We start from the raw sequence: 27,965 nt of genomic DNA on the forward strand, positions 1-27,965 counted from the left end.
TTTAACATTATACATCCTCACTTAGCTATTCGGAATAATAGATATTTTGACCAGAGGTGCCCAAACCTTTGCATGCCATATTACCATTGTAGATGTTGAACTAAAAAACCAAAAAAGTCATATCGGTAAAAAGTCACAATTGTGTACAGTTCGTTTTGTTGGAGCATTTATTGTACAACAACAACTGCATTAAAATTAATCAAAGGTTTGAACTTTATTTACAAAAAGTCCTGAACTATACGTCTATATATATATATATATATATATATAAATGGTACTTTTAAGGTATCTCCCTGGTTTTGAAGTGAAGTGAGTAAGGGGACCTTCAGAGGTTATTGCTTTTTTTAAAAACTTCATTATACTCAATATAATTGAAGTATGCGGCCATTATGTGACGCTAATGTATTTTACATTAGTGTTAAATGTGTTGCAGTCTGGAACAGCCTGGTAATTACAGATTAAGACCTCATGAAGAGATGATATAACACATAAATATAATACATAAATTTTATATGCACTAATGCAAGTATGCAAAGTACAGATGACTGTTTATCCTGTGTTTGATCTGTTTTAATGTTATTAATTTGTTGACTAGTGTGAACGCACCAGCACTTTTTCTCTGTGGGGACAACAGTGTTTCAAAGTAGCCATATATTGTAATAAACAAAAATGTTTCAAAATGCTGTACACCTCAAGTGTCACTATGAAATACCATTTATTGTTTCTCTATAGAAAGGAATGACTTTGATCCAGTGTTTGATGATTAAGGAATATCTTGTTAGAATATCTGTTAGAGCTTTATTTTCATCAACTCTGTTTTAAGAGTGTACAAAAACTAGTAAATCTAGAACACTGTATCACTGCAGGTGTAGATCTCTCTTTTTTTCTGAAAAGTAAAAAGAGTAGAAAGTTTTTTCCATGGCTCTGAGAGTTCCGGCTGATTGTTTGCAGGAGTTTTTCTGACTATCTGACTGGCGTCTGGATTTTTCTCAGTGAATCAGTTCGGCAGATGCTGCAGGCTGCTGATGGGCAGTAGATTCCTCTTATCTAAGAAATGTTTCACATCCAAAGTCTGAAGAGCCAGAGAAACAGTAAGTGAAAAGCAAGGAGAGGGGAGAGAGAGAGTTCTTTATGTCTAACTAGCTAATGTGAGGTGCCAAGTGCAGACAACGGCGGAGCTAAAATAGCTCATTATATGAAAGTGAAGGACTACAGATTACAACATAATCAGAGAAACATGTCAGACCAGACAGTTTAACAAAATATTTAATCTGTCTAAAAAAGACAATGGGATTCTTGCATGTAATAGTGAGCCACAACAAGGGAAAATTGAGTTTCTGGGCCTTCGTGAGGCATCACGAAAATGACATTCCACTCTGCAGCTTTTGTCAGTTACTGTGCAAGGGCTCGTCGCTGACAGTATCTCAGGTAGGTTCATTTAGCACAGGTGTCAGCCCATACAGTTAGAGTTTTACAGTTGACATTTGGAGATGTATGGTCACATAGGGCTGAGATATGGAAACCCTAGTCCAATACAATTACAAAGACTAAGTATGCTCTTTGTAATGGACGAGGTTCAGCCATGCAGATTAAAAAACACATATAAATAAAGCTCTGTAGAGCTCTGTAACTGCATCTATATCAGGATGCTTTAACTTTTCACTTTTTTTGTCTTGCCATGGCTTTTTAATTATACTTTTTAATTGTGGCTAATTTTACATTTAATCCCACATTAAAATGTTTTTATTTTTATTTTTATAAGTATTTATATTTATTCATTTTTATGTTATTTGTTACTGTATTTTTTTAACCCAGTAGATATGATATTCATTACAGTATGTTACTGTATTCTGCTTCTTTTAATAAACTGTATTGCACTGGTTCTGAGATTTTCAGCCTATTTTGACACCCCATTAGGCAGTGAGTAAGGTCATTAATATGCATAAGGTCATTAACATGTTGATTTGAATAGCTGTTATTTAAGGCACGTGTAGGACTTACTTGAAAGTTAGACTTTTCATAAACATGGCACCAAACTTTTTAAATGAACGCATCCTGAGTCAGTCCAGTTTGTCCAGCTTCTAAAAACCATTTACAGTCAGCTCAAAGACCCGTTCCTACTCACAAACATCTCTGCCCCAATCAGTGTTCTCTGTCAGTGATGCCTCAGTTCCGGCAAACTCAATTTAGCGCTCAGTTGAGCATGCATATTAGCCTTTTCATCCCAAACTCAACCCCTCCCTACGCTGAGACAAAGGGGTGATTTAACTTTAGGGGCTTTAACCATAGCAAGAACAAGAACACAGCATTATTACATATGTGTCCCATTTGCCAGGTGCTGGACTGAGGTGTAATGCTTAAAAATGAGGATAAGGCCACAATGCAGTATGCTCCAGTGTACGTCTTTACACACTGTTGGAGCTGTTTGTATTTGGAGTTTCAGTGCCATCGTTTTTACAGTTAGTTTTACAGTAATAATTCTAACTGTGGAGTGGTTTTAATCCAGTATGAATCTGTAGTGTGTGTCGTTTTTAAACTCTGGCTCTCTCAGTAATAGTAGTCCTGTTCCAATCCACCTCATGACTAGGCAGTGTGCTGTTATTGTTACTGAGTGTGTCTTACTTGGAGCTTCCTTTGGTGTGACACTAACATTGCACCGTCATTGTGGCCTACCCCTGGTGGCAAACATCACTGTGTTAGGGCAGTGTTTCTCAGTCCACCTTTGAGGGATCCCCCGGTAATCCACATTTTGCTTTGTCTCAGCTATTAACACAACAGAGTCAATACTGAATGCCCAGTAGTCCTTTTAGGTGAATCTGCTCACTTGGCTTTTACATATGAGCATGGATCCTAGACCACATTGGATGGGAAGAGACCAATAAAATGACTACAGGTTGCCTAGTTAACAGTTCTAAAACTAATTGAAATCAGTGGTAAGACTAGACAAATACCACATAATGCAATATGGCTGATATTCTTCAGGTTACAATGAATGCACATACTGCATCCCCACAACAATGACTACACTGAGCATCTTTACCCTCTGTTTTTATGGTTACTCTTTTTGATAATGTATCTGGAAAAAGGGGTGAGCTTATGTCAACATGACACTGTCATGTGACGTTTGGAAGACACTGGATTTTGTTACTGAACATCAAGACTTGAAACCAACAAAATATCAACTTCAGCTGTCATCCCTATTCTATGTCAAATTGAGGTTGGCATTAGACGCTGTACCGACATTGAATTTCGGTCACCCGACATCACGACCTACATTCAACCAGATAACAACGTCTATCGACATAGGGGGCCAGCTGGGGCGGTGACTGTCTCTTTTAATTAAAGGGTGGAGCCTGTTGAGCGTTATCCTATTTCTATTTCATTCAGTTAATGTCTTCTCTAATAATATCTCTGCTATAGGACTCATGGGATCTGTGACAGAGCAAAACGTGGGCTGTCTAGGGGTCACCGACTACTGGATTGGGAACCATCGGTGGAAGGCATCAGAGGAGTATGTATGTATGTGTATGTATATTTGAAGAGAGGCTCGTCTCGCTGCTGTTCTGCTGCTGGGTGGAGTCGAGGTCACTTTGGTCCGATGTGAGCTAGGCAGGCTGTGTGTCGTGGAGAGATGGGCGAGTCCCATGGCAATGGAGGGCAGCCCTGTGCAAGGCTGTCTAGCCACTCCACTGCAAGCTCATTCACATTCAGGACAGCATGCAAGGAGAGACACACAGCAGCACCCCAGACGCAAAGGCACTTCTAGGAACGAGTGCAGCAGCGGCATCCGCTAAGCATAGCCATGCATGCACAACACACACGCACACAAACACACACAGCTCACAACATGCCGGGCACCACAAAACCCAGTCAGAGGTAGAGGTTTATTTAAGAAAATGGACAAGGTTTAGACACCGTTCAAAATGCAGTGCAAATCACATAGCCACACGCACACACACATACATACGCATACACACATCAATACAGTGGATGGTGGAAAACGAAATCTTACAGTTTTGTACAGTTTTGTCCTCTCAGTGTACACAGGTCGTATGACCCAAAAGTGCAGTATCGAGTGCAGTACAGAGTAATGGTGACGATGCTTCAGAGAATATTTCAACAACAGTTACAGCACATATGAGTTGTATAACTTCCAGCACAGACGAGAAAACACAAACCACAACACAGAGACAAAAAAAAAAAAAGACACCAACTCCCAGCGTGCACTCGGACAGGGGGGACACATGCTCCCTTTTGCATTCCAATGCCATTTCCAAAGCTCATGTATGGGATTAAGAGGTAATAAAGATACTCATACATGTATACAGTAGTACTATAAAACGTATCCCCTTTTTGCGTCTGGAAAGAAACCAATAGTGGATGAACTGGCTTGCCAAAGTTATATGAATACTTAAGCAGATTGGTCTGTAGGGTCTGTAGGTTGGCTCAGCAACCACTGTATCCCTGTACCAGAAAACCAGCTGGCTTAGACTTAGCATCCAAGTAAGAAAGGCCTTCAGGAGCATCTGGATGCTAGATGATTGGATCTAAACTCTCCAGAGTGGTAGATCCTCAAGATCAGGGTTGGGCACCCCTGCACTAAAGTATTCCTTTACAGAAGTGACAGCAGCCTGGGAGAGAGCAGGGTCAATTCTTCATCTGCATCTAAGTCTGTCTCTCCCAGGGCACCATCGTTGTCTCTGAAGGACCCAGGCAAAGACAAACCAGGAGCACATCCTTCTACCAGCATAATGATCAAGAGGGATTTCTCACATGACTCCTTTCTCCGAGCCCAGAGAAGGCATTCATTATTCAAGTTAATGACTTGTTTCGGAGCCGAATGGTTAGTACTTTCAATCTGTAATTCACAATTTCACGCTCGCTGTTGATCAGAGAGGAGCCTGGCATGGCGGGGGGAACAAAAATGCTGCCACATTTGTGTCACATTGGTTTTACTGGTTTCTTTCCAGCTTCTCAAGGATGCTAGTGGAAAAAAGGGGGATACTAGAGCACCTAGCAAAAGTCTGAGCGTAGAAAAAAACTGAACAAAAAAAGGCAAAAACCTTAGGTCAGGTCTACAAGGAAAGATGAGCTTCGACATGTTGGTATGCTCGTCCTCTGGCCTGTGGTGTGGAGAGCGAGAGAGACAGAGATGGCACCTGTGATGGAGAGGTGTGGCTCACCTCATGAATTTCTTGGGCTCGGTGGGAGGGGTCGGTGGGGGCAGTGGTTTGCTGGTGTTGAGCTCCAGCTGGTGAATGGGGGAGTTGGGGATGGGCTCGAGGCGACTGGGCTGGGGCTGGCCGCTCCCTGTCCCCGAAGCCTCCACATTGGCCCTTAGATTGGGCGAGCTGCTGAATCGGTTGGCCGATTTGTCATTCTTTCGCTTTTGCTACACAGAAGGACACAAAAACAACAAATATATATATATATATATATATATATGTATGTATATATATATAGTTGGGAGAGCTGCTCTGGTTAATAGAGTAGGCTGGCGCTCTCTGATATGATTTCTTATTTTCTCATTCACAAGTTAAGCTCATGTGTTTGATGGTCAAGCTTGCACCTCTCAGCAGTGGCAGCAACAGTCGCTCTCAGCCAGTCAAATCAAAATGATTGAAAAACAGATGTGGCAAAAGGAAGAGGCTACTGAAAGTTTGCGGCTGATAAAGAATGGCTTGGAAAGCAAAGAAGAAGAACTGGATGTCTAAACAGGAAGAAAACAGAGACGCACACACACACACACATACACACACACAAACACACGTGTACACATACACTTATACATACAAACATACACATACGCACATATGTAACGTTGACACTGAAACAGCTATTGGAAGTTATAGAACAGTGTTTCTCAAATCTGGTCCTAGCTGACCACAGCACTGCACACTTTTGTGTTTTGCCTGTTCTAACACACCTGATTCAACTCCTTAACTGAAGAACTTTCATTGTCTCTTTGCCCTCCATCCCTTTGCCCCAGAAGTTGAATCGGTTGTGCTGGAGCACAGAAAACTCTAACCTGTGCAGTGCTGCAGGCTGGCAGGACTGGATTTAGAACACAGATGGGGCAGCAGTGAACCACCTGCTCATGCGCACAGGCCTGTTGGTTTGGGGTTGCTGCAGCTACATTGAAATGGGACAAACACCTCCCTCCTCTGTCAGGACTAGGGATGCACTGGTATGGAATTTGTGGTCCGATGACAACAACCCATAACACCTTGAACACCTTGATGTGGTGTATGCTGATACCAATAACCGATTGGCCAGTTTTTTGTAGTCAAACATGTTCCCAGCAACATGCATACCATGACTGTTTCATCAAACTGTCATGTGGTGTTCTACGTGGTGTTCTGCTGCAGATATCCAGATTTTTTCAGAAAACAAAAGAAGGAATACACTGTGAAATATTTCACAGTGTATTAATGAAATCTCATCCATCCATCTTCTTATCCGCTTCTTCTTGGTCAGGGTCACAGTGGGTCTGGAGCCTACCTGGAATCATTGGGCACAAGGCAGGAATACCCCCAGGACAGTGCACCAGTCCATCACAGGGTACCACACATACCCTTAAATTCACATACACACTCACAACTAGGGAATTTAGCATAGCCTATTCAATAGTAGTCTCAAAAATACACCTACTAAGTGTATTTTTAGGAGGTGGGAAAAAAACAGCAGTTCCCGGAGGACACCCGTGCAGACACTGGGAGCACACTGAATTCTGAATCACCATGTGGACACGTGGTGTTCTTTTTTACTTTTTCAAGATAGCAGAAACAATGCAGAATCAATCTTTCAATCATCAGTGTGTCATCCACTGTGGTGTCTGTATCACTGAACGATTCATGAAAAACCTTCCAGCCAAAAAACTAGGCCACCAAGTTATCGGTTATAATTATCAGCTGTGAAATGGGTAATAATATCGGCCGCTGGAACATCGTGCAACCCTAGTCAGGACTCATTTTCCCAAAAGCCCCTCAGTGTTTAGATCATCCGAAGCATCAGAGAATGTATTCCAGCTGACATTCGAAATAACATTATGATGATCTTTGTGCTGCAGTGCTTTAGAGAATCCTGATGCTGATCAGTAGAACTCAGGAGAGCTAATGATGAGCTCCTCATTTATGCATGTCATGGGTAGACAGGAGTCTCATTATTCATACACACACAGCTGCTTTCTGAATCTGCACAAGTCCAGTCTTACGCCTCGGTCTCTGTGTGTGCTGTCTTTGATTGATGTAAGAACGGACAAGTGTTTGATTAGGTGAAGGCTTTGTGCACCGCGTTCACTTAGCGTTTAGAGGACAAGTAATTGGAATATCTGAAGGTTACAATGAAAACCAGAACATACATTCATTAACTGCTATCTGTCCTCTAAGTAGCGCTTTAGTCAGGAATTAGAAACCATTATGAAGCAAAAAATGAACATAAGTATTTAGATTAAGAAGAGGTTACTTGGTTGCCCTATAGACTATCTACAGAAAATAGTAAATAATAGGGCTGCTGATATTACTTATATTATTTTTCATATTACATAACCATCATAAATTGACTGATTGACTGTAATAACCTTGCAATTGCTCACATTTTGCATATTTAGGTTCATCTACTGTTCTCTTAAGATGGACACAACTTATATCACCAATCCGCCATTATACCAACCCCTTAAAAAGCCTGTGGCTGGCCAAGAGTGCTATTACAAACTTCTATTACCAAAGAATAGCCCCACCAGTTTGTACAGAAGTCTCTGTAGTTACTGGGTAATTCACCTTAGTCTGTAATAAGCCATGAAGTGTTAACACCACCTCCTTGTTTCTACATTCATTGGCCATTTTAATAGCTGACCATGCAGGAGCCCTTGTAGTTCAGTAATTACAGACTGTAGTCCATCTATTTCTCTGCATACTCAATTAGTGTCCTACCACCCTGTTCTTCAATGCTCAGGACCCCACAGGACCGCCACAGAGCAGGTATTATTTGGGTGGTGGGTCATTCTCAGCATTGCAGTGACACTGACGTGGTGGTGGTGTCTTAGAGTGTGTTGTGCTGGTATGAGTGGATTAGACACCTCTACTTTAGAGGTCCTTTATCTAGTGCTCACAGCACACTGCTCACAGGACGCTGCTTGCTGCATATTTTTGGTTGGTGGACTATTCTAAGTCCAGCAGTGACAGTGAGGTGTTTAAAAACTCCAGCAGCACTCAGCGCAACACACACTAACACATCAACACATCAGTGTCACTGCAGTGCTGAGAATTACCCACCACCCAAATACTACCTGCTCTGTGGTGGTCCTTTGGAACCCATTGAGGAACAGGGTAAAAGAGGCTAACAAAGCATGCATATGTTAATATAATCAACAGCAACAGCCCCAAAACCATGCATGGTTTCTAATCCTTGACCAGAGTGCATTACTATTAGAACAGCACACCATCTTTCTCCCTGAAACAAAAATAAAAGTGTTACTCCACCCATCAGCAGATCAGCACACTCGGGGAATACGTGTTAATGATCCAGCAGTTACTGATTCAAGTGTGAACTGAAATCAGCTGGCCCTGCCGCTCCTTAATGTGCCACATCATACAATGATGTATCTCTCTTCATGTAAGGAAGTAGATGCTAAACAAATATCACTGAAACAGTTTTTCTGTGAAACACTGAAATTGTTGACAGGAGAGACAGGTGGTTCCACTTACCTTGATGAGGGGGTTAATCACACCAACATTGGGGCTGGCGTTAAACACCTTGTTGAAGTTGGTCTCTCTGTTCACAAGCTCTAGCTGGTAGAACTTTTTGTCATCCTGTGCATAGCAGTGAAATGTCAGGTCATTGTGCACATGGGAGTCACGTCTACACAAATCCTACAGCTATAGCTAACTCGAACTGTGCTTGATTCTTCTGTACAGAGCAGATGAAAACATTCCATGTTGGCCAGTCTATTTATCAGTGACTGGTATTGCATTAAAATGATCACACTGGCTAATCTGTATGCTAATCCCCAAAAAACAGAGTAAAGTTGTGGGAAAATGCTTGGTTTCAACAGTAAAAACAAGTAAAAATACCTTGACTGCTAGAGGTGTTTAAAAACGGCTATTCTGATATGCATTTTGACTGAATGAAATGACCACACGATGAAAACAGACCCATGAGAAACAATTCAGCAACACTAAAGTAACACTAACATATCAGTAACACTAAAAAGTTGAACAAAAATTTCACTGAAAATGCTAGATGACTATTAACCATGAATCTTTTTTTGAATCCAGCAAGCATAGCTTGCTTTGTAAGCCTCTGCTAGAGTGTTTTAATTTCACATTTCAGTGGTGCTTTGAATAAGAACTTCATTTACACTGGTTCATTTACTCTCTTTGATTATTTTTCTTACAAAATGTCATCAGGTGAGCAAATGGTCCGTTCTGCTGTCAAGTTAGGGTTGTTGCTAGGTGACTTTGGTTTCCATGGTTACAGTGTTAATACACATTTATTTCTGGGTCACCTAAGCCTACCAACCAGCCGTCAATGCTTAAAAGTACCGGTTGTTAGCACTGTTGTCAGGTTTTAGCGTTTATAATAATCAGCTTACTCACCACCAGCTTCTTGACCAGGGCCTCCCTCTCAGCCACCATGTCCTTGAGCTCAGCAATCACCTGGAGGTCTTCTGGTCTGCTCTCTCGGTTCCTGAACTTCTCTTCTGTCCCCTCCAGCCTAAGAAACAGAGCAAGAAGTTCTCTTTTCACTCACAGTGGGAGGAAAAAAAACATCAGCTGTCTGGGCTTGCCAGGTACCAGTGGATGAGAAATTTGACTTCTTTGGAACTCAGACTCAATTTGCCGGCGTAGGCTGGCAGTCCTAGGCTTTGAGTGCTTTGAAAGCCATTAGTTTCAAATCAATGTGAAAGTAACATCCCACTTCACTGTCTCCACTTTAATCTCCCGCCGCCCGTTTGGTAATTAAAATCAGCAGCACCTCTGAATACCTGTCTCTCTCAATGAGCCCTTCATCTCCACCAATCCTTTCATTCTCAACATGAATAGAGTCATTGTGAATCAATATCTGCTCAGCCTCTGGATTAGAGCTGGATATTTCATATGCACATAATGGGCGTACAGCAATCAGCAGTACACTGCTTCCTCTGAATGCACCTTTATGATTGATGGCTTTCCTCAAATGAAAGACTAGCTTAAGGATTTGTCTAGTGTTAATTATCTGGGTGTAATAACTTTATTTCCAACAAGAAACTTTACAGTTGTTATACAACAGCCTTGTTCTAGCACTTTCTGAAAATGAAGTCATGTCTGAAGTTTGAATGTACTTTAACTATCCCATTTATTCTTACGTTAATTGAGTATTGATTTACACAAAATAGAGGATCCCATCTGTCTATCAAACGAACCACCTATTCATCCATTCTGCTTTCTCAATGTGTGAGGTTTGTCAGAGGCCGGAGGACGAGGCAGTATCTGAATAGCCCATGACTTTGACCCTGAACAAGTGATCCGAACTGATACTCTGTAAACAAACTCAAAACCCGCTGAGACTGTGGCCAGGCTTTCCTAAATAAATCATCACTCTGCTGATTCTACACTCTGCACAATGTGACAACAACCCAAAGTGACCACAGAACACAAAACCACAAGCCTGCTCAGCTTACTCACACTCAAATGGAGCCACGAATGCAGCAACGTGTGAGGAAATTACAGACACCAAGTATGCATGAGGCTTAAGTGGGCTGAAATTTAATGCTGGTTGGGGAACTAGGTTTGGGGAAGCTTGATTGTCACTGTGATTAATTGCATCAAGGACGGGACCGTCATTAAAACAGATTTGTGTTATACTTAATTAGCAAGCTGTAAATCCAGGCCCTCTGGGGAAGCCCAGAGATGGCAGAGTTAGAAAACAGTGTGAAAGTTACTCGTTAAAGGCTGCTCCACTCGAGACCTCATTCTGCTAGTCACTAAAGGACTACTTAGCACTCTTAAAATTGCACGAATTGTGCATTTCCATAACTGGATGCAAAATCAGATGCTATGATGGCATAAGTGTGCTAGCCATATCACCAACAGTCACCAGATTTAAACCCTATTGAGAGCTTCTGGGGCTGTGTTGGGAAACGTCTGACGAAGAAAAACCCACCACTATTCAACACTAGACTGCCAAAGTAGAAGCTAAATAACATTTTAACTGAACCAGTATAATGCTAGATTCAGTATTTTGGGGCTTATTTTAGATCTAGATTTGTGGTTATTTTGACTTAGGACATCTGGTCTCAGGAAGTCTACTCTGCTGTAATTCTAATAGCCTCACCCACCATTCAGAAGAAAGGGCATTTGGGAGAAAGGACGTTATCTGTAGTCAATCAGCATTCACTGTCTGGACCTGACGTCAAGCTTAATGATAATGCCTTTGTTGAGACAGTATAAAAAAACACTGCTGGTCTCTCAGTCAGTGCAGAGGTCAGTGCTATAGTAAAGATTATCTCTCTGTTGGCTAGTCAAACCTGCAATTAAAGAACAGCACATTTTCACCAATCTAAGGGCTTGGGTTTACAAATTAGTGTATAAATTAGCAGTGTATAGATCCATGTTCCTTTCTAAACAAAGGGGCGGGATGGCTGTGAAAGCCTTGTTATTCAGATTTTCTTCTACTGTAAAAGTTAATTTGATCTACCAATGAGCGCATTCATACTATCAGGTAAAGACCAGAGGGTGATGTGACATAGCTGTTTAATTAATTCAATAGTGACACTTTTGCAAATTCTGATTTATTACATGTCTAACATTATCTTGGGTCTATCTTCAGCTCCTGTTTTTGAGTTTTATGGAGAAGGGTTCTTGAATATGTGGTCCTTTTGCCCTTAGCCTGTAGATATTTCTCACGCAGCTTAAAAAAATCTCATAGACAGATCTGCATATTCTTTTTTTTTTACTTTCATGTGCCTTTGAATTCTGAACTGGCATTTGCAGAAGTGCTGGTAAATATGTGGAGGATTTGAGGAGCAGGATGAGCTATTTTTACCACAAGCTGTGTAATAGTTGGATTTGAGTCTAGATGGTGCTCTCATTCAAGTCAAGTTAAAATAGGTCATTTCTCCCAGCACTATCCTGAGTCATAGAGCCCCCTGTACATCTGTTCCATGTTTATGCACGCTCACACACACACTTATTCCTTACATTGCTTTTGTATTGCTCTCTGAATGAAATTGTGTTTATTATGCATGATAATTATGTTCTCATTTCATTACCCCTAAATGTATTGTGTTAAATATCAAAAATGAACGGAATTAGCTTTCCGTCTTGCTGTTTGAGCATGAGTGTGTGTCATTATTAGATGTGTAAGAGGTAATGGTTTATGGGGGTAGGGATGGGAGATACTGTATTGATGCTGAGTTTATCTCAATTCATTTCAATTGTATTTACAGAAATGTGGGAGCAACCCAAGGCAGACAATAGCGAGGAAAAACTCCCACCTTCCACCTTGAGCACAACAATGACTCCAAAAAAGAGCCTGTACCTCTTCTGGTCGACACCAGATAGCAAACAATAACACAATCGAAGCAGTAAGAGATAGGAATAGCGAAAAGGGACTAATGAATACACAGCAATGAATCAAGAACAAAGAAGGCTATGAAAAGCATTGAGACAATGAACGTTAGAATCCTATAAGAGGTTATCTAAAAAAGGATCTTGAGGACATGTTAATATGACCGATTAAGGAATCAGTATAGTGTAAGACAGCTGAACAATGTCTAAGACTGAACATGCAGGCTGATCAAGGCATAGCCACAATGGACTGTTCACTAAAGTGACATCTAGCCAAGGCTTTCAATCTCATCAGGAGGGTGAGTGGTGTGTGCGGGTGAGGCTTTCTGGCATGGCAGGAGATCTCCTGCTTCCTACTCTTTGTTTTTTGTTTTTTTTAAAAAAGCTTCTAAAAAAGGAGTCTGCAACCAGGCCTTGACTACGTAACACATTCCTGTTCAGCCTTCAATATGCCATGTTAGAACAACAGCAACGACTATGAATGATTGATAGAGAAGTAATACATATGGAATTACAGTGCTGTGCAAAAGTTGTGGGCGAATTACAACCTTTTCTCTCAGCAAATGCACAATGTAAAGCACCTCATAATTCAAGAATAAATACAGTGGTCAGAAAGTGTTGTTAGTCAGTTACTCATATGTTGCTTAGAAGAACATAGCTTTGGTTGCTGATTCTCTGAACTCTTGACATTGGATATATTATTCCAGTTCCACCAGCAGCTTGTTTGCCTTAATGAAGGGCTGATTAGATAAATTAGCTGTTGAATGAAGGCTGAGAATATTGAACTTCTTCAAGGAGAAGAAGGAGAAGATGTGCATTAAATTACAATGTATTTTTTATTAGAATTTATTTCACAGTTACTGTGTTATTTGAACAAACATATGTCAACTGTCCAGAAGAATAGCTTTTCATTTTCAGACGTTTGCATAGAACTTTACTTCTATCCGATATACCACACATAGTTATTTAGACTTCCTCAACTTCGGGCACACCTGGTTGACGGAATCATTAATGAGGAGAGATATTCTACTAATTCATTTTTAATGTACAATAATTACTATCTCATGATTTGTTTGGAAAATTGAAGTTGTGTAGAATGCATGGCAATCATTGATACTTTCCATTAATTAAAAAAAAAAAAAAAAAAAAAAAAGAACAGCTCACAGAAACACAGGCTCGGGCAAACACAGAGTTAGTGGGTTTACTCACAGAATCTGCAGGGCAGAGATTTTGTCCTTGAGCAGTTCTTGAGCCTTGTTGAAGTCAGACAGCATGTTCTGAGTCTCTCTATTGTGCAGTGCGTTCAACTCAGCCATCTCCCTCTCATGCTTCTTACACAGGTCCTGCTCATGAGCCCTAAGAACAAACACACACATCCATCATACGTCAGTCAGATTTGCTTATTATTATTATTAATGAACACAATGTCACAATCATATCAAAATCAAATTATTTTAACATTATTACATTGTTTTACACCAGCTGACAATGCCACCATCCCTTTACACTGTGTGAACATTTAGACATACAGAAAGGCTTCAAAATGTTTTTTTTTAAGAATTAATAACTCAATACATGTCTAAAGTTTAAAATCAAAGTTTTCAATGAAATAAAGTGCAGGATAAGGGCAGGAGCTGTAGATGACAAGGAAAACTAAATAACATCAAGAATGAAGTTATAATCCAGATGAAGCCAATATCCAGAATGTCTTGTATTTCCAAGGGTACGAGACAGAATTTTTAACTCACACCCACTAGCTAGGTCTCTATATTACATGGTGCTACCAGCAGAAGCATGTGCATTTTTTGAGATACATCAAACTCCATCATCCTTTTCCGTAACACATTTGGTCACTGGACACCTGAACATTAACTAAACATTTACTGCCCTGACAAATATATATCTACATGCATGTATTTATTAATTAATTTTGTTAACATAGTTTAATAGAGGGCAAGGAAACAACTTCTTATTATTCTTAGTATTTTTATTTCATCATCTATTTCATATTTCCATTAAATTGTAATATACAGATGAACTTTTAGATTCAGATTATATCAAAAAATGAAAAATTTGAGCGATATATATATAAGTAGGCGTTGGTGATGATACTTATAAATAATACTAAACTCCCATGAGGAGAGCTTTTGGGATATTCAAATAAACACAGTGTTGTAAAACAACTGCTTTTTATATTAATGTTATTTGTATTTGTTGTAATATTGGTGTTTGAGTAAATAAATACTTGCTTCCCAGATATATACACTGCATGCACACAACATCTTTAAATATTAATTACTTGAATACTGTGCTGATGTCCCTGCTGGCTGCTGCACCATCACTATGCACAATAACATATGCACATGCTGCCTTTGATCCTGCTCTCCTAATAACATTTAATACATCTTGCTCTTCCTGCGTCTCATATTCTTTTCCGTTTTTGCCTCAATACCAGCTGTCTTTTCGAAGAAAGGTGTGTATAATTCATGGTGGGCTCGGTGGGAGGGTATCACTGCCTGGTGTAAGTTTCAACACTTCCTTCTGTTTATTTATTGATTTCCATTCAGGACAGTCACACACTTTCTCTCCAACATCACTTCTTCACTAGAACGAGGCATGGAACAGTTCATACAGCTTTACCACGCTCATATGTGCACACATACAGTCATGCCCGAAAGTATTCATACCCCTGGCAAAGTTTGACTTAAATTTACTTTTATTTAACCAGAAATTATATTTTTGCCTGGAAATGACACAGGCATCTCCCAGGAGATAACACGATGATGTACAAGAGGCATCATTGTGGGAAAAAATATTTCTCAGCTTTTATACACATTTGAACAAAAAGTGGCATGTCCAAAATTATTCATACCCTTCTCAATAATTAATAGAAAAGCCTTTATTGGCTATTACAGCAATCAAACGCTTCCTGTAATTGCTGACCAGCTTTTTGCATGTCTCCACTGGTATTTTTGCCCATTCATCTTTAGTGATGAGCTCCAACTCTTTGAGGTTTGAGGGTCTCCTTGCCATCACCCTGATCTTTAGCTCTCTCCACAGATTCTCAATTGGATTCAAGTCAGGACTCTGGCTGGGCCACTGCAAAACAATAATGTTTTTGTCTGCTAACCATTTCTTCACCACTTTGGCTGTGTGTTTTGGGTCGTTGTCGTGCTGAAATGTCTACCGGTTCCCAAGGCCAAGTTTCTCTGCAGACTGCCTGATGTTGTTGTTGAGAATCTTGATGTATTGCTCTTTTTTCATGGTGCCATTTACTGCGATCAAGTTCCCTGGTCCATTGGCTGAAAAACACCCCCAAAACATTAGGTTCCCACCACCATGTTTGACAGTGGGGATGGTGTTCTTAGGGTTGAAGGCTTCTCCTTTTTTACGCCAAATGGTGCACACATCATTGTGGCCAAACAATTCAATTTTTGTTTCATCTGACCATAAAACAGAACACCAGAAGTCTTCTTCTTTGTCCAGATGAGCATTTGCAAAGGTCAAGCGGGCTTTTGTGTGCCTTTTCTGGAGAAGTGGTGTCCTCCTTGGCCTGCGTCCGTGGAACTCAGCAGTGTGCAGTGTCCGTTGAACTGTCTGCCTTGAGATGTCGCCACCAGCAGAGTCCAGATTCACCAGGATGGCCTTGGTGGTGATCCTTGGATTTTTCTTCACCTCTCTCACTATTCTCCTGGCCAGCACAGGTGTCACTTTTGGCTTCCGACCACATCTTCTGAGATTTTCCACAGTGCGGAACTTCTTGTATTTTTTAATAATACTTTGCACTGTAGCCACTGGAACTTGAAAACATTTTGATATGGCTTTATAGCCCTTTCCTGACTTGTGAGCGGCCACAATGCACAGCCGCAGGTCCTTAGTGAGCTCCTTTGTCTTAGCCATGACTGTCCACAAACCAACTGCAGAGAGCTGCTGTTTTTCTCCTGTTGAGTTGATTAAAACAGCTGTTCCCAATGAATCAGGGTAATTAGGATGCTTTAAAACAGCTTGGACTATTTGGAATGGTATAGAACTTTGGATTTTCCCATATACTGTGACAGTTTTCAAAGGGTATGAATAATTTTGGACATGCCACTTTTTGTTCAAATGTGTATAAAAGCTGAGAAATACTTTTTCCCACAATGATGCCTCTTGTACATCATCGTGTTATCTCCTGGGAGATGCCTGTGTCATTTCAAGGCAAAAATATAACTTCTGGTTAAATAAAAGTAAATTTAAGTCAAACTTTGCCAGGGGTATGAATACTTTCGGGCATGACTGTATACACACACTCCCTCCACTAAGTGTATGCATATGCGTGTACACTGGAAGTGCAGAAGTCGGCTCTGCTGCTTTCCCAGAGTAGTTCTCCTCCGGGGACCAGAGGAGATTCTTTATTTATTTGTTATTTTTAGCGCACGACTCAGAATCTGCTCCCATGCTATATAATTGGAAGTGAAACATGCTTTGTGCAACGTAACATGAACACAAATGGACACCAACACACATACCCACGTGTGTGTATAAACACAGTATGTACACAGTACAGTCTTAAATTCATCTCCAGCTGAAACAACAGTGAGGCATCTTCTACTTCTTCATTTGGAATATATGGCACAACAACCTTTGATTCTGATCAGAGCCTGGCATCAGTCTGCTGACATTACTTATTCATAGAAACTAAAATATTAATATCACGCAGTGTGAAAATGAGATGATAAAGACTGGTCTCCTTCTCAGGCTGCTACTTTTCCTTTATCCTATAGCAAAGCCACAGGAAGCAAAGTACATCAGCAAGACCAAAAAAGCAGTGTGAGTAGCCGAACAGCAGACAAATATATGCATTGCAAATTGGTACGCTCCTGGCATCTATTTTTCCTGAAACAAATCAACATAATAGGGGTCATGACCTCGGTCTGAAGTGCTAGTTAGGCAAACGAAAATGTCCTGCAGTAGCTCAAAAGTTTTCAATAAATGCCACATCGATTTCTGCTCGTTCAGATTTGAAATATCCACCATTCTAAAATGAAATGAAGGCTAGAACTGACAAGCCTCATTACTGGCAGCTCCACTGGCTATTCTGAATATTAATGTGACAAGCTCGCCACAGGCAAAGACAACAGTGGGAAAAGTCAGTCACTGTGTTTCTGAGTACGCAAACGAAGGAAGAAGCCGGAGAGAAAGCCCAAGACTGTGGTTTGCTGTCTGTTTGGGTCTGCACGCATGCAGGCCAGGAGTCAGAACAGATCCTCATGGTTCGGAGTCCTGCTCAAACACCGTGATTCAATTCATCAAGGTTTAGAAGGTGTGTCTGAGAACAGGACCAGAACTGTTGACCCCCGATGAAGAGGTTCTCTTATGTGTATAAGGCTGAGCAAAATATGGGATGACTGACCAATCTGACCAAAGTGTCTGACTTCAAACCAGTGCTGGGGTAGATGATCCATTACCTACTTATGCTTACTTCTCTCAAACTGTAATGAGATTACTTTACTCATTACATTTGTAAATTACAGATTTATTTGCTTGTGTTTGTTTTAGATCTGTAGATTCTGGTCTTCTGCTAGTCCCACCCTTATATTAGAGCATTATATTATATTAGAACATGTTGAGGTGCTACCTGTATGAACAGTGGTCTTTAAATGGATCTAAGGATTATTATTCATGCAAAAGTACAAGAAGTCTATTACTTTAGTACTTTAGAAATAAATTAGGCAATTAAAGTAAATGTCATGTCCTTGCCCCTGACTTTGCACAGAACAAGACAAATAATTTTACATCATTAAAATGAAGAAACTGAAGAAATATTTTCATAAAATCTAAAAACTGTTTAAAACCTGCTGCCTTCCAATAAATAAATGAATGAATGTAAACTTGATAGAGCTGCTCCCTAATGAAAATTGTGTTGTCCTGTTTAGCTTAGGTTGGGCCTCTATCGCTTTATCTTATATATAAGGAGCATTTCATGCTATGTTACTGCGGCTAGTGGCTGGTTTTCGCCTATGCTCATTCTGCAATGCTCATGTTCACAGGCCATACTGCGCAGTCAGCTGTTACAGGCAGTACCCACACAACCAAAGTATAGATAAGGACAGGCACAGATAATGCGGATACACAAAACCCTCTGTTTAAACGCACTGCACATCATTTATACTGCTTGTTTAGAGACATGTGAGTAATGCAAGTCAATAACTGTAATGTGATTATAAGAATTTATAGGGCCTATTTCATACAAAAGCCTCTCTCACTTTTTTAAAAATAATATACAAATATTGTTAAAGTTTCACACACCATTTCCTCCTCAGTCTGTAAAGTCCATACACAGAAACTATGCTGTGAAAACAGCCTGTTTTGAGATCACTGTTTCTGTACCAGTACCAACTCAACGCCTATTTAGCCTATGCCAGTTTAGCTCCACCCACTCATACTGCAGTTGTCAGGAGTGCTTTTTAAGTAAGACACGATACAGGACAGCCAATCAGAACAGATATAATTTATCCAAGCCCTGTCTTAAAGGCACAGTTACAAAACATCCTGTTTGCGTTTAAGACAGAGGTGGCAGACACATATCCGGAACGGTTTAGCTAACGGTTAAAATCCACTCAGCCAAATTCATTTTGATAACAAAGACTCAATTGGTAAAAACTATGAGAATTTCTATTTATCTGGGGTAAGACAACAAAGAGTCAGACCCTGAAGCATAACAAATCAGAATCTCTTTTTAGAAGGGGGTGGGACAACAAAGAGTCAGACCCAGAAGCATAACCAATCAGAATCTCTTTTTAGAAGGGGGTGGGGCAACAAAGATTCAGACCCTGAAGCATAACTAATCAGAACCTCTTTTTTGAAGGGGGCGGGGCAACAAAGATTCAGACCCTGAAGCATAACCAATCAGAACCTCTTTTTAGAAGAGGGTGGGACAACAAAGAGTCAGACCCTGAAGCAAACCCAATTACAGTCTCTAGCTTAGCTGGAGGCGAAACAACAAAGTCAGAGGTTTTCCAATAAAAATCGGTCCAGCCCTGTTCGGACATTGGACTGCGTGTAACATGGCCCATTACCTCAAATGATTTCTAAGTGTCTAAGAAATCTAAGAGGTAAAGAAAGTTCAGAAATTGACTATGCAAAAATGAACTATAACTGCTTTTAGAACATAAAACAAAAGCTGTATGAGAACCTCAGGGACCTCAGGGGATAACTAAAGCTGGATACGGGTCCTTCAACTGTAAAGCATTAAACTGCTTTGTTATTGGAAAAATTAATTACATTGGTGTAAGGCATTGCTCAGTAATACTTCAGTCTGTGCCTCCATTATACTGCACAGCAGTGCTTCTGCATTTAACCCATCCCGTAGCAGTAAACAAACACTCACACTAGTGAGAACACACAGCCACCTCAGCAACCGAGAAGTGGTTAGGTGGTTAGGTGTCTGAAAGAGAGGTTGCCTATATTGCCTAGATTCAATGCTATTACAGTTCTTTAGAAACCACTACATTTTCTGTACAGTATGTCAGTAAGTATTTTAGGTTGGATGACAAATTAGTGCATATGTTTTTTTATATTTATAATCAGTCATCATTTTCTAACATAAATCAATGCAGCCTTAAGACTGATGGATCAGTCTGTTGTTTCAGTGTTGACACATGCAAACAAACAAACAAACAAACCTGATCTGCTGGTTGGCTTCACTGCGGATCTTCAGCACCTCTTTGCCCTTCAGCTCCAGCTCTTTGGTGAGGGTGCTGATGTTTTCATTAAGGGTGTGAATCTCATGGTCCAGGTCAGCAATGTGGTTCTTCCTGCGAGTCACTTCCTCCTGCAGGTCCGAGATACGATTCAACAGCTCTCGTTCCTGCAACACACACACACACACACACACACAGAGTTTTACAAATTGTCTCCACAATTTAGTAATTTTCAGTTTTCATCAACTAGTTAGGCCTTCCCATCACATGACGCTACCAGCACTACTAACGCATCTTTTTCACTGCACAGCTGAATACAATTGAACGAGAACACTGACTGCCAGTTCTGTTACATCAGACAACAGACGTCAGCACTGGCACGCATCACGCTGAGTGATGAATGAAAAAGGGAGGGCCATCCTATACCCACCCAGAATGAGTGAGGCCAATAGAGACAATGGATGGTCGACCAGGGATCGAACAGGTGTGCTCACCCTTAGAGGGCTGCACCGCTTGGAAGCCCATAGAAGTCATCTACGTTGATTTACAGTTTAAACGTGTTACAGAATGTAGCGTCACAAGTCTTTAATGTCTCTTATTGGTTTAGAGTAGTCTTCTTGCCAAGTTGGAAATCAAACCGCAGTCTGCCACATGGAGGGTAGTGGTGTTACCCACAACTAAACACAACTCTACACATTTATTTTGGACCAAAAGTCAGTATGATGAAACTAGAATATGTTTTACTTTCATATTTTATGTCATTTTATGTTTTATTTATATGGGTGTGGATGTCGACTGCTATACGGGTGGGATACAGGTGTGACACTGGACATCTTAGCTCAAAGATGATTCCTGAAGGACGAACATCACACCGAACATTCTACCAGTTAGGATGATCCTAACACTCATATCCTTTTGGAAAACTGTGTCCCTCACCATTTAGCGGTGGAGGCTGTACTTCAGGCTTGTTAATGTGCATAAAAATAGTGCAATGCTACAAACACCAAGAGGGTAATAAAAATAACATCGGTGTGAATTCTGGGACTTAAACCATTTAAGAAAACATCTGTAAGTTTTCTTACTTTCATGGTCTTCAGGGCTTGCTATGATGTTGGCATAGAAATGCAAAGCACGTCCTGCTGTTTATCTACATTTTACATTTTACTCCATATTGGCTTGTGCCCTACACTCCCCTATCACTTGGAAAGCTGGAATAGCTATGTGAACATCTCTGCCCAATGCAATCCTCTTATGTGTGCGGCAGAACCATCTTCTCTGATGCTTTATATAAGTCACTTAAACCCAAGGCCTTAAAAAAATGACAGCTTTGAAAAGTTCCGACATTTTGGTCTCCTGGACCAGCTATTTTCACCTCCCACTGCACTTTGAGGCCAGGCAGGGAATGTAATATTGATGGCTGCGCAGCTCTGTTTTCGTTTTAGCCCCTCTTTTTTCTGTGCCCATGCTGTATATGAATAGCCCCCCTATGAATAAGTAAAGGGAGGGTGACCAGCCAGCCGTTCTGTGTTTGTGTTCTGAGTCACTCTTGACAGATCAGTCTGCTGTCTCCTCACACCATGGAGGCTAAGCATCCAGCTTTAATGCTACGCTATCTCACTGCAGCTAATGGAGCGAAAGCTGGACCCAGTGGGCCCAAGTGAGGGTGGGAAGAGCTAATGCTCAGTCCAGAAGGCCTCTGAATGTTCAGATGCTCCATTTGAACACAGCAAAACAACAAGACTGAAGGCCCATGGAGACAGAGCACATGCATGCATTATTCTGACGTCTCCTGCAACGAGATGAGATGTTAGAAGGCATCTAATATTTCTGCACATACAGATCCCCCAACGCAGCACATGCTTTTCCATGAGCAGCAGTGAAGCCCCCCATGAATATATTAACCCCAGCTTTGAATATATACTCATTATAATACAGTACAGTAACCAAATAACTCCTTTAAAATGGGTGTAAGTGCCTGCATATTAAACGTATGCATCCTTCAAACGTATGTTACCACACTGAACTAGCCGGCAGAGCGAGAGAGAGAGCAAAATGAAGTTGCTCTCCTAACATGACCGTAATTTCCACCATCCTGTACTGGAGAGTGTAGATTAATCAAACGGCGCTCTGTATCTGCAGGCTAATTTTCCACTCCAACAGCACTGTGACTTCCTAAACTCTGCTCTTTCTATAGTGCACAGCTCAGCCAACAGCCATCTTTATGAACTTGCTTAACTAACTGAATTACAGTCTGCTCATCCAACTCCTGAGTTGCAGTAAATATCATTTCACACTTTATAATTAGCTTAATAGTGCTGTCAGAGCATCTGTCCTTAGGAGCTAAACACTTGTATCACACAGAGGCCCCATCCTAAGGTGTAAAACCTTGAAGATGCCAATGCTAGAAGAAATAAGTTGAACCGCAATTTGGATTCACTGTTGATTATTAGCACAGTGTTAACATGTCTTAATACCTAATCTGCATGAGGCTGCATATGAGCACATATCTGATGTTTTAGATCCTGAGTAGCGCAGATGTTTAAATGTTGTATCTATCGCTGCTTGGGGATGTCACAGCCATCCATAAATGGCAGTCTAAGGAAGCATACTTGGCCTCATCACTTGGCGCAATACCAGTCAATGCAGGCATCTCAGCCTAAGCTGACATAACAGAACTGGCAGCTGGTGTTCTCCTCCAAGCGCACTGTGCTGTCCATTGATGCTGTGTTTAGGGCTGTGTATTGGCAAGAACCTGCCGATATGATACACATCATAATACAGGGGTTATTATTTAATGTATTGCGATTACTGTAATGCTGTAAGCAAGACGTTAATTGCTATTGGAGATTCCCTGATCACTTGGCTCATATAACTGATTCTGCACCGGTTATTTTTACATTTCTGTGCCAGCAGCACAAACACAGCCACACACACACCTCTGCTGTGACTGAAATGCCTCCCTATATACCTTTCTCACTGGTACTGTGTCGTCATGTTCAGCTTGAAAAAGTAGCATTATTCAACTTTCGCCTGCACTGTTTAGAAGGGCGCCGCCAGTCTTCAGCTTCTCTCAAAAATCTTCATTGGACATCAAGCACAACCAACAGGAGGGCAGTTAACATGTCAGGAAGTCCTTCTAACATGGACGAATGACAAGTTTGTCTTGGCCGAAGTGCATCACGCAAAAGTTAAAAACATTTGAACTTTGTGTGACCCTGCCGTCTTCTGCAGCGCACAGAGCATATCGGCCTGATCTGTGAGGAATCGGGTGACAAGCAAAGCACAGACTGTCAATTGGAATTCCTAGAAAGATTCCTAGAAAAGTCTGAATTGGCAAAGAAGACTGCAATCAGCGCATGTTATTGCTATTTTTTAATCACATTTTAGAAAAGTTTCTGCAGTCAGAACAGCGGGATCCAAAGACAGAGTACAACATGCTATCAGGCGGTCGGCCTTAACCACAACACAGAATGAACCACTGTCTGCCACCAATCTAGTCAAGTAAACTATTAAATTAAATATCCATCTTGTGTTTTGAGAATCGATACAGTACAAAAAAACCTAATAACACAATACTTCAATATATCAATATTTTCTTACACACCCTACTTGCATTAGTGGTTGCACAGAAGCAGCAACTTTATAACATCCCAAATTAAACGAGTGTAATTTGAAGATCTTTTTAGCAGGTAAAATTGGACATGAATAATATTGGTGAACAAATTGAGTCTAAATAAATAAATAAATACATTTGCTGCATTTGAGGAGCACCGGAAGGTTTCCATACTCTGTACTTTGTGTGTGCTGTGGACATACATTAATTATACTCAGGCCTTACATACAAGCCAACAACTGTTGATTCATCTTGCCAACCGAGTCCATGGCAGGGATTTGCCTAAGCAGTGTCAGGGAACTGAGCACTGGGGGGGTGGAAGCTGTTTCATTAGCATACAGCAGTCTGGTATTACTTGAGGGAGTACATGCTCATTCCACAAGAGGGATGGCTACATCATGAGGCTTTTTTGACAGAGAGAATGAACTTGGGCCCCACTGTCCCGAGTGAATAAACTAAACAGGAACTTAGAATTACACACATAACCACTGATCCCTAAAGGCAAGTAACACGGTACAACACAACCTTACAGGTGTGAATTAAGATGTCTTCAGCCAGACACGCAAGGACATGATAGCTCATACTTTGTGTTGTACCTCTTTTTTGGGGAACAGTTCTAATATGCATAACCTTACATTTGTTTTGAAGCCATCCTTGGATTTAAAGAATGGCTCCTCCTTCAATGAAGCCTGTACACTCTTCCTGTCAGCCACTGTGACTCAAGCACACAAAGCAGGGCTCTGCTTTCATTTAAAGGCTTTCTGCACTACAGTAAGCAGTAATTTTGCTGACTTGTTTCTCTCATCTTGGGACAGAGGGAGCTTAGGGAAGCCAGAGTTTTAGGGGAACTTATGATGGGAAAAGGCTGTACTCTGGTACATTGCCTGGGACTGAAACTGTGAGGCAAATGGGGATGTGAGTGTGTGCTAGCTGACTCCAGCCTATCATTGGAACTGACTAGTGATATTTCTATTAGCACTTAAACTCATGAGGAAGCCAGAGGGAAGCCTGTATCTCCAAAGGCCTGGCCTGTAGAGCCTGCAGGAATGATGTCCTTCTCTATTTGTAGTGGAGAACTGGGACCACTATTTCCCAGATAGCCCAAGCTTTTTACATGAATATCCGTAATTTAGCCCTAAAAACTAAACTAATCTAATGTTTGCATAGTTCAATGTATTAAGTACTGAATATTTTTGGCCTGTATTTATTGTTTTTACAGACTGGTCCACTGTTGTCACCATCCTCTTTTCTTCTGTCTTGTTAAATGGAGCACCATGTTAACTCAGCACATGGTTGTGATCAGAAAGAAAGTAAATAATGCTTGGCTTCACTCTCTGCTGCCTTTTGTACGGAAGCCTTGATGTCAAAACTGTCCTTGAAAGGTAGAATGACTGAAAGGCTTATGAGACTGGGACATTTTTTTTGGAATCATATCCAGTCATAATTTCTTCTTCATGGCCGGAAATTACTACTTGCACAGATTTATGCAATTGGTATTTTCCTGTACTTTTGTGCTGTTTGAGACGTCACTCATCATCACTGTTTTAATTTCATTTTGCTCCTGCGTTAGAACACTTAGCTTTGCTCAAAGAGGTCCAAATAGTCTAGACCAGATTCCTCTATAACATCCTATAGTCATCCATTACAGTAATAATAACACCAATTGAGCAGATATACTAGTATGAAACACAAAAAGAGTTGAAATAGTGGTCTTTCCTTTTTACGTTTTTCCAGTAATCCTTACACAGTCCGCGTTCAATCATCTTGACTCACACACTGAGCAAAGTCCCAGACTTGCATGTGAGAGTAAACTGGGTTTACTAGAATAGAACAGACAAAAAAAGAAGAAATCTTCTTCAATCAAGTTCCACTGGGGTGCAAAAATGTGCTTCTTGGATAATGTGATTGCAGCGTTTGCCAAGACTTTGTCATGAGGGAGACTGTAATTGAAAAGAGCCATGGTGTAAAATCTGGCAGAAGCCCAGAGCTTATATCCTGACTACTTCCCATTATCATGAACACAAACAAGAGTACACACAAAGGTGAGGTCACACTTATGCTAAAATTAGTTAGGTCTCATGAGTTTGGAGACAAATCCCAGTTTCCCCCTTGTTCCAAAACTCCATCAATCAGCCAAAAGAGATATTGGTGTCCAACGAGCCTGGATGGTAGGATGATGTAAGTGGATATCGACTATGACTGCCATGTTGGGGAAAAAGAACTAATGTAAACCTACAGAGGTTTCATTTAATATGAAACAGCTTGCTAGATAATATCAAATAGCAAATACATGTGATATTACCTTCATATGTTAAACTGGCTTATTACGGCAGTAATAGCATTAGGCTATGGTAAGTTTTCAGCATTTTCCATAGCTTAAGTGTCCCGATGGTTCAGATCAGTTGTGAAGTGGTTCCTCACTATAGCATGTAAAGGCATTACAAAGGTGGAAAATTCTTAATTTTTTTATTATTGAACCTGAATGTGGAAATTTCCTGCTCTGTGTTGCAGACTGGAGTAAAAGGGCCATACTATCTACCATACTATATAACACATGTGTGTGTGTGTGTTCACTACCAGATGGGTTAAATGCGGAGGACACATTTCGCTGTACACTGTACAGTGACAAATACGTGCACCTTTACCTTTACCTTTACCTTTTTATCACACAAATCGCTGTCAAGCACGTTATTTAAAAACAAGTAAAGGTCATGGATCTGAATGACCTCACACAGTTGGGCTTACCTGGATATCATCCAGGCCTTGTGTGAAATATTAGAAGTGTACATGAGTGTGGCCAAAATTGAGGCTTCAAAGCAGCTATAACTGCTGTTTTCATCGATGCATGTACTTGTCCTTTATGTTTATATATAGCATTGTGTCATACAGTGTCAGAAACCACATAAGCAAGTCTACTGGAGAGTACATAGCTACTCAACATAGTTTGAGTCAGATGTGTAATGATTTAGGGAGTCAGGCTAATGGAGTGAGGATAAGTGGTTGGTGTCAGCTTCCTACTTGTTTGCTATGTCAGCAAAACTAAGAAAACCTAAATTTGGGACACAAGGAAATAATTTCTTTCTGATGAACTTTAACCCTGTTTAACTTGTTCAGTTCCCAGTTTTTATACACTGTAAAGCTTATTACTCAGTAAATTATTCCTAGAGCAGCATTGGAGGATATGCTTACATGCATTTCTGGACAATCTGAGAGTTACAGCACCATCATTGAGAGTGAAAGAAGCATATGGACTGACATGGTAGAGTAATTTTACAGGATTATTTTTTTTTACAAATGGAGATGATATTCCCTCTATTACAGGTCAGTGGAGCATCTCACTGTTTTTGAAGCTGTTAGTTTTAGGTAAAAATGCTACATACCGTTGCTTTTCAGTTATAAGACTAATTAATAGTAGCAACTGTGCTGTCCTCTGTATAAGACAGGAGAACACCCGCATAGTAGTCAGGCCGGCATAGTGTTCTTGAGCATTACACAAATGCTTTATTTTATGTCTATAGATTTACTAAACTGGATTAATTTAGATCCATTTTACAGCAAAGCTAAGCATTTACTAGATACTTTACTAGACAAGCTGCCATGAGGTACTGCTCAACAGTGTCACCTCAAATGATCTGTGAAGTGCAGTTCACTCACTGCTTCTGAAAAAGCAATATGAAAATAAGAGCAGCAGTAATTATGGGCCGGTGGCTTTTCTCTCTCCAGAGAGATTAAGTTATACTTGTGTTTCAGATTTAACAGCACACACACACACGTTCTCTCACACATACACAGTGGCAAAGAAGCATGTTCACAAACAGCCTGACCAACATGTCAAAACAAGCTGGTCACCCACAGGGCTCAGAGCGCAGCCCCTCTGAGCTACACTTTGCTCAAAGGCCAATACCAAACACTGGCCCTTTCACCGCTCATAACATCAGCCTTCAACACACAAACACACATACACAAACAAACAAATAAACAGTAAAGCTCCTCTGGACAGAGACAAATCCGAGCCCCTGTCACTCTGGGTGGCTCTTGTCCAGGTCAAAGGTGACTTTAAGTGGCAAGCACTTAGTGTGCCAGTTAATCCTGCTTAAATCTTAGGCTGACGTCAGCAAAAGA

General features: G+C 40.7%; 1 protein-coding gene across 5 annotated transcripts in view; it reads right to left on the reverse strand.

The window, feature by feature from the left end:
- Positions 1-27,965, reverse strand: part of fam184ab (family with sequence similarity 184 member Ab) — a 146,117-nt gene that overhangs the window by 1,694 nt on the left and 116,458 nt on the right. For 4 of the 5 annotated variants that reach the window (XM_072686274.1, XM_072686310.1, XM_072686293.1 and 1 more), the window contains exons 14-18: positions 20,213-20,397; positions 13,758-13,904; positions 9,597-9,714; positions 8,706-8,810; positions 5,184-5,392 (exon numbers count right to left, since the gene is read on the reverse strand). In XM_072686274.1, coding sequence (XP_072542375.1) covers positions 5,184-5,392; positions 8,706-8,810; positions 9,597-9,714; positions 13,758-13,904; positions 20,213-20,397 — 764 coding nt within the window. The remainder of the gene's footprint in view (positions 1-5,183; positions 5,393-8,705; positions 8,811-9,596; positions 9,715-13,757; positions 13,905-20,212; positions 20,398-27,965) is intronic. The other variant, XM_072686283.1, reaches the window with a different exon arrangement.

The sequence above is a fragment of the Salminus brasiliensis genome, chromosome 1, assembly GCF_030463535.1.
Source record: "Salminus brasiliensis chromosome 1, fSalBra1.hap2, whole genome shotgun sequence".
Lineage (NCBI taxonomy): Eukaryota > Metazoa > Chordata > Actinopteri > Characiformes > Bryconidae > Salminus > Salminus brasiliensis.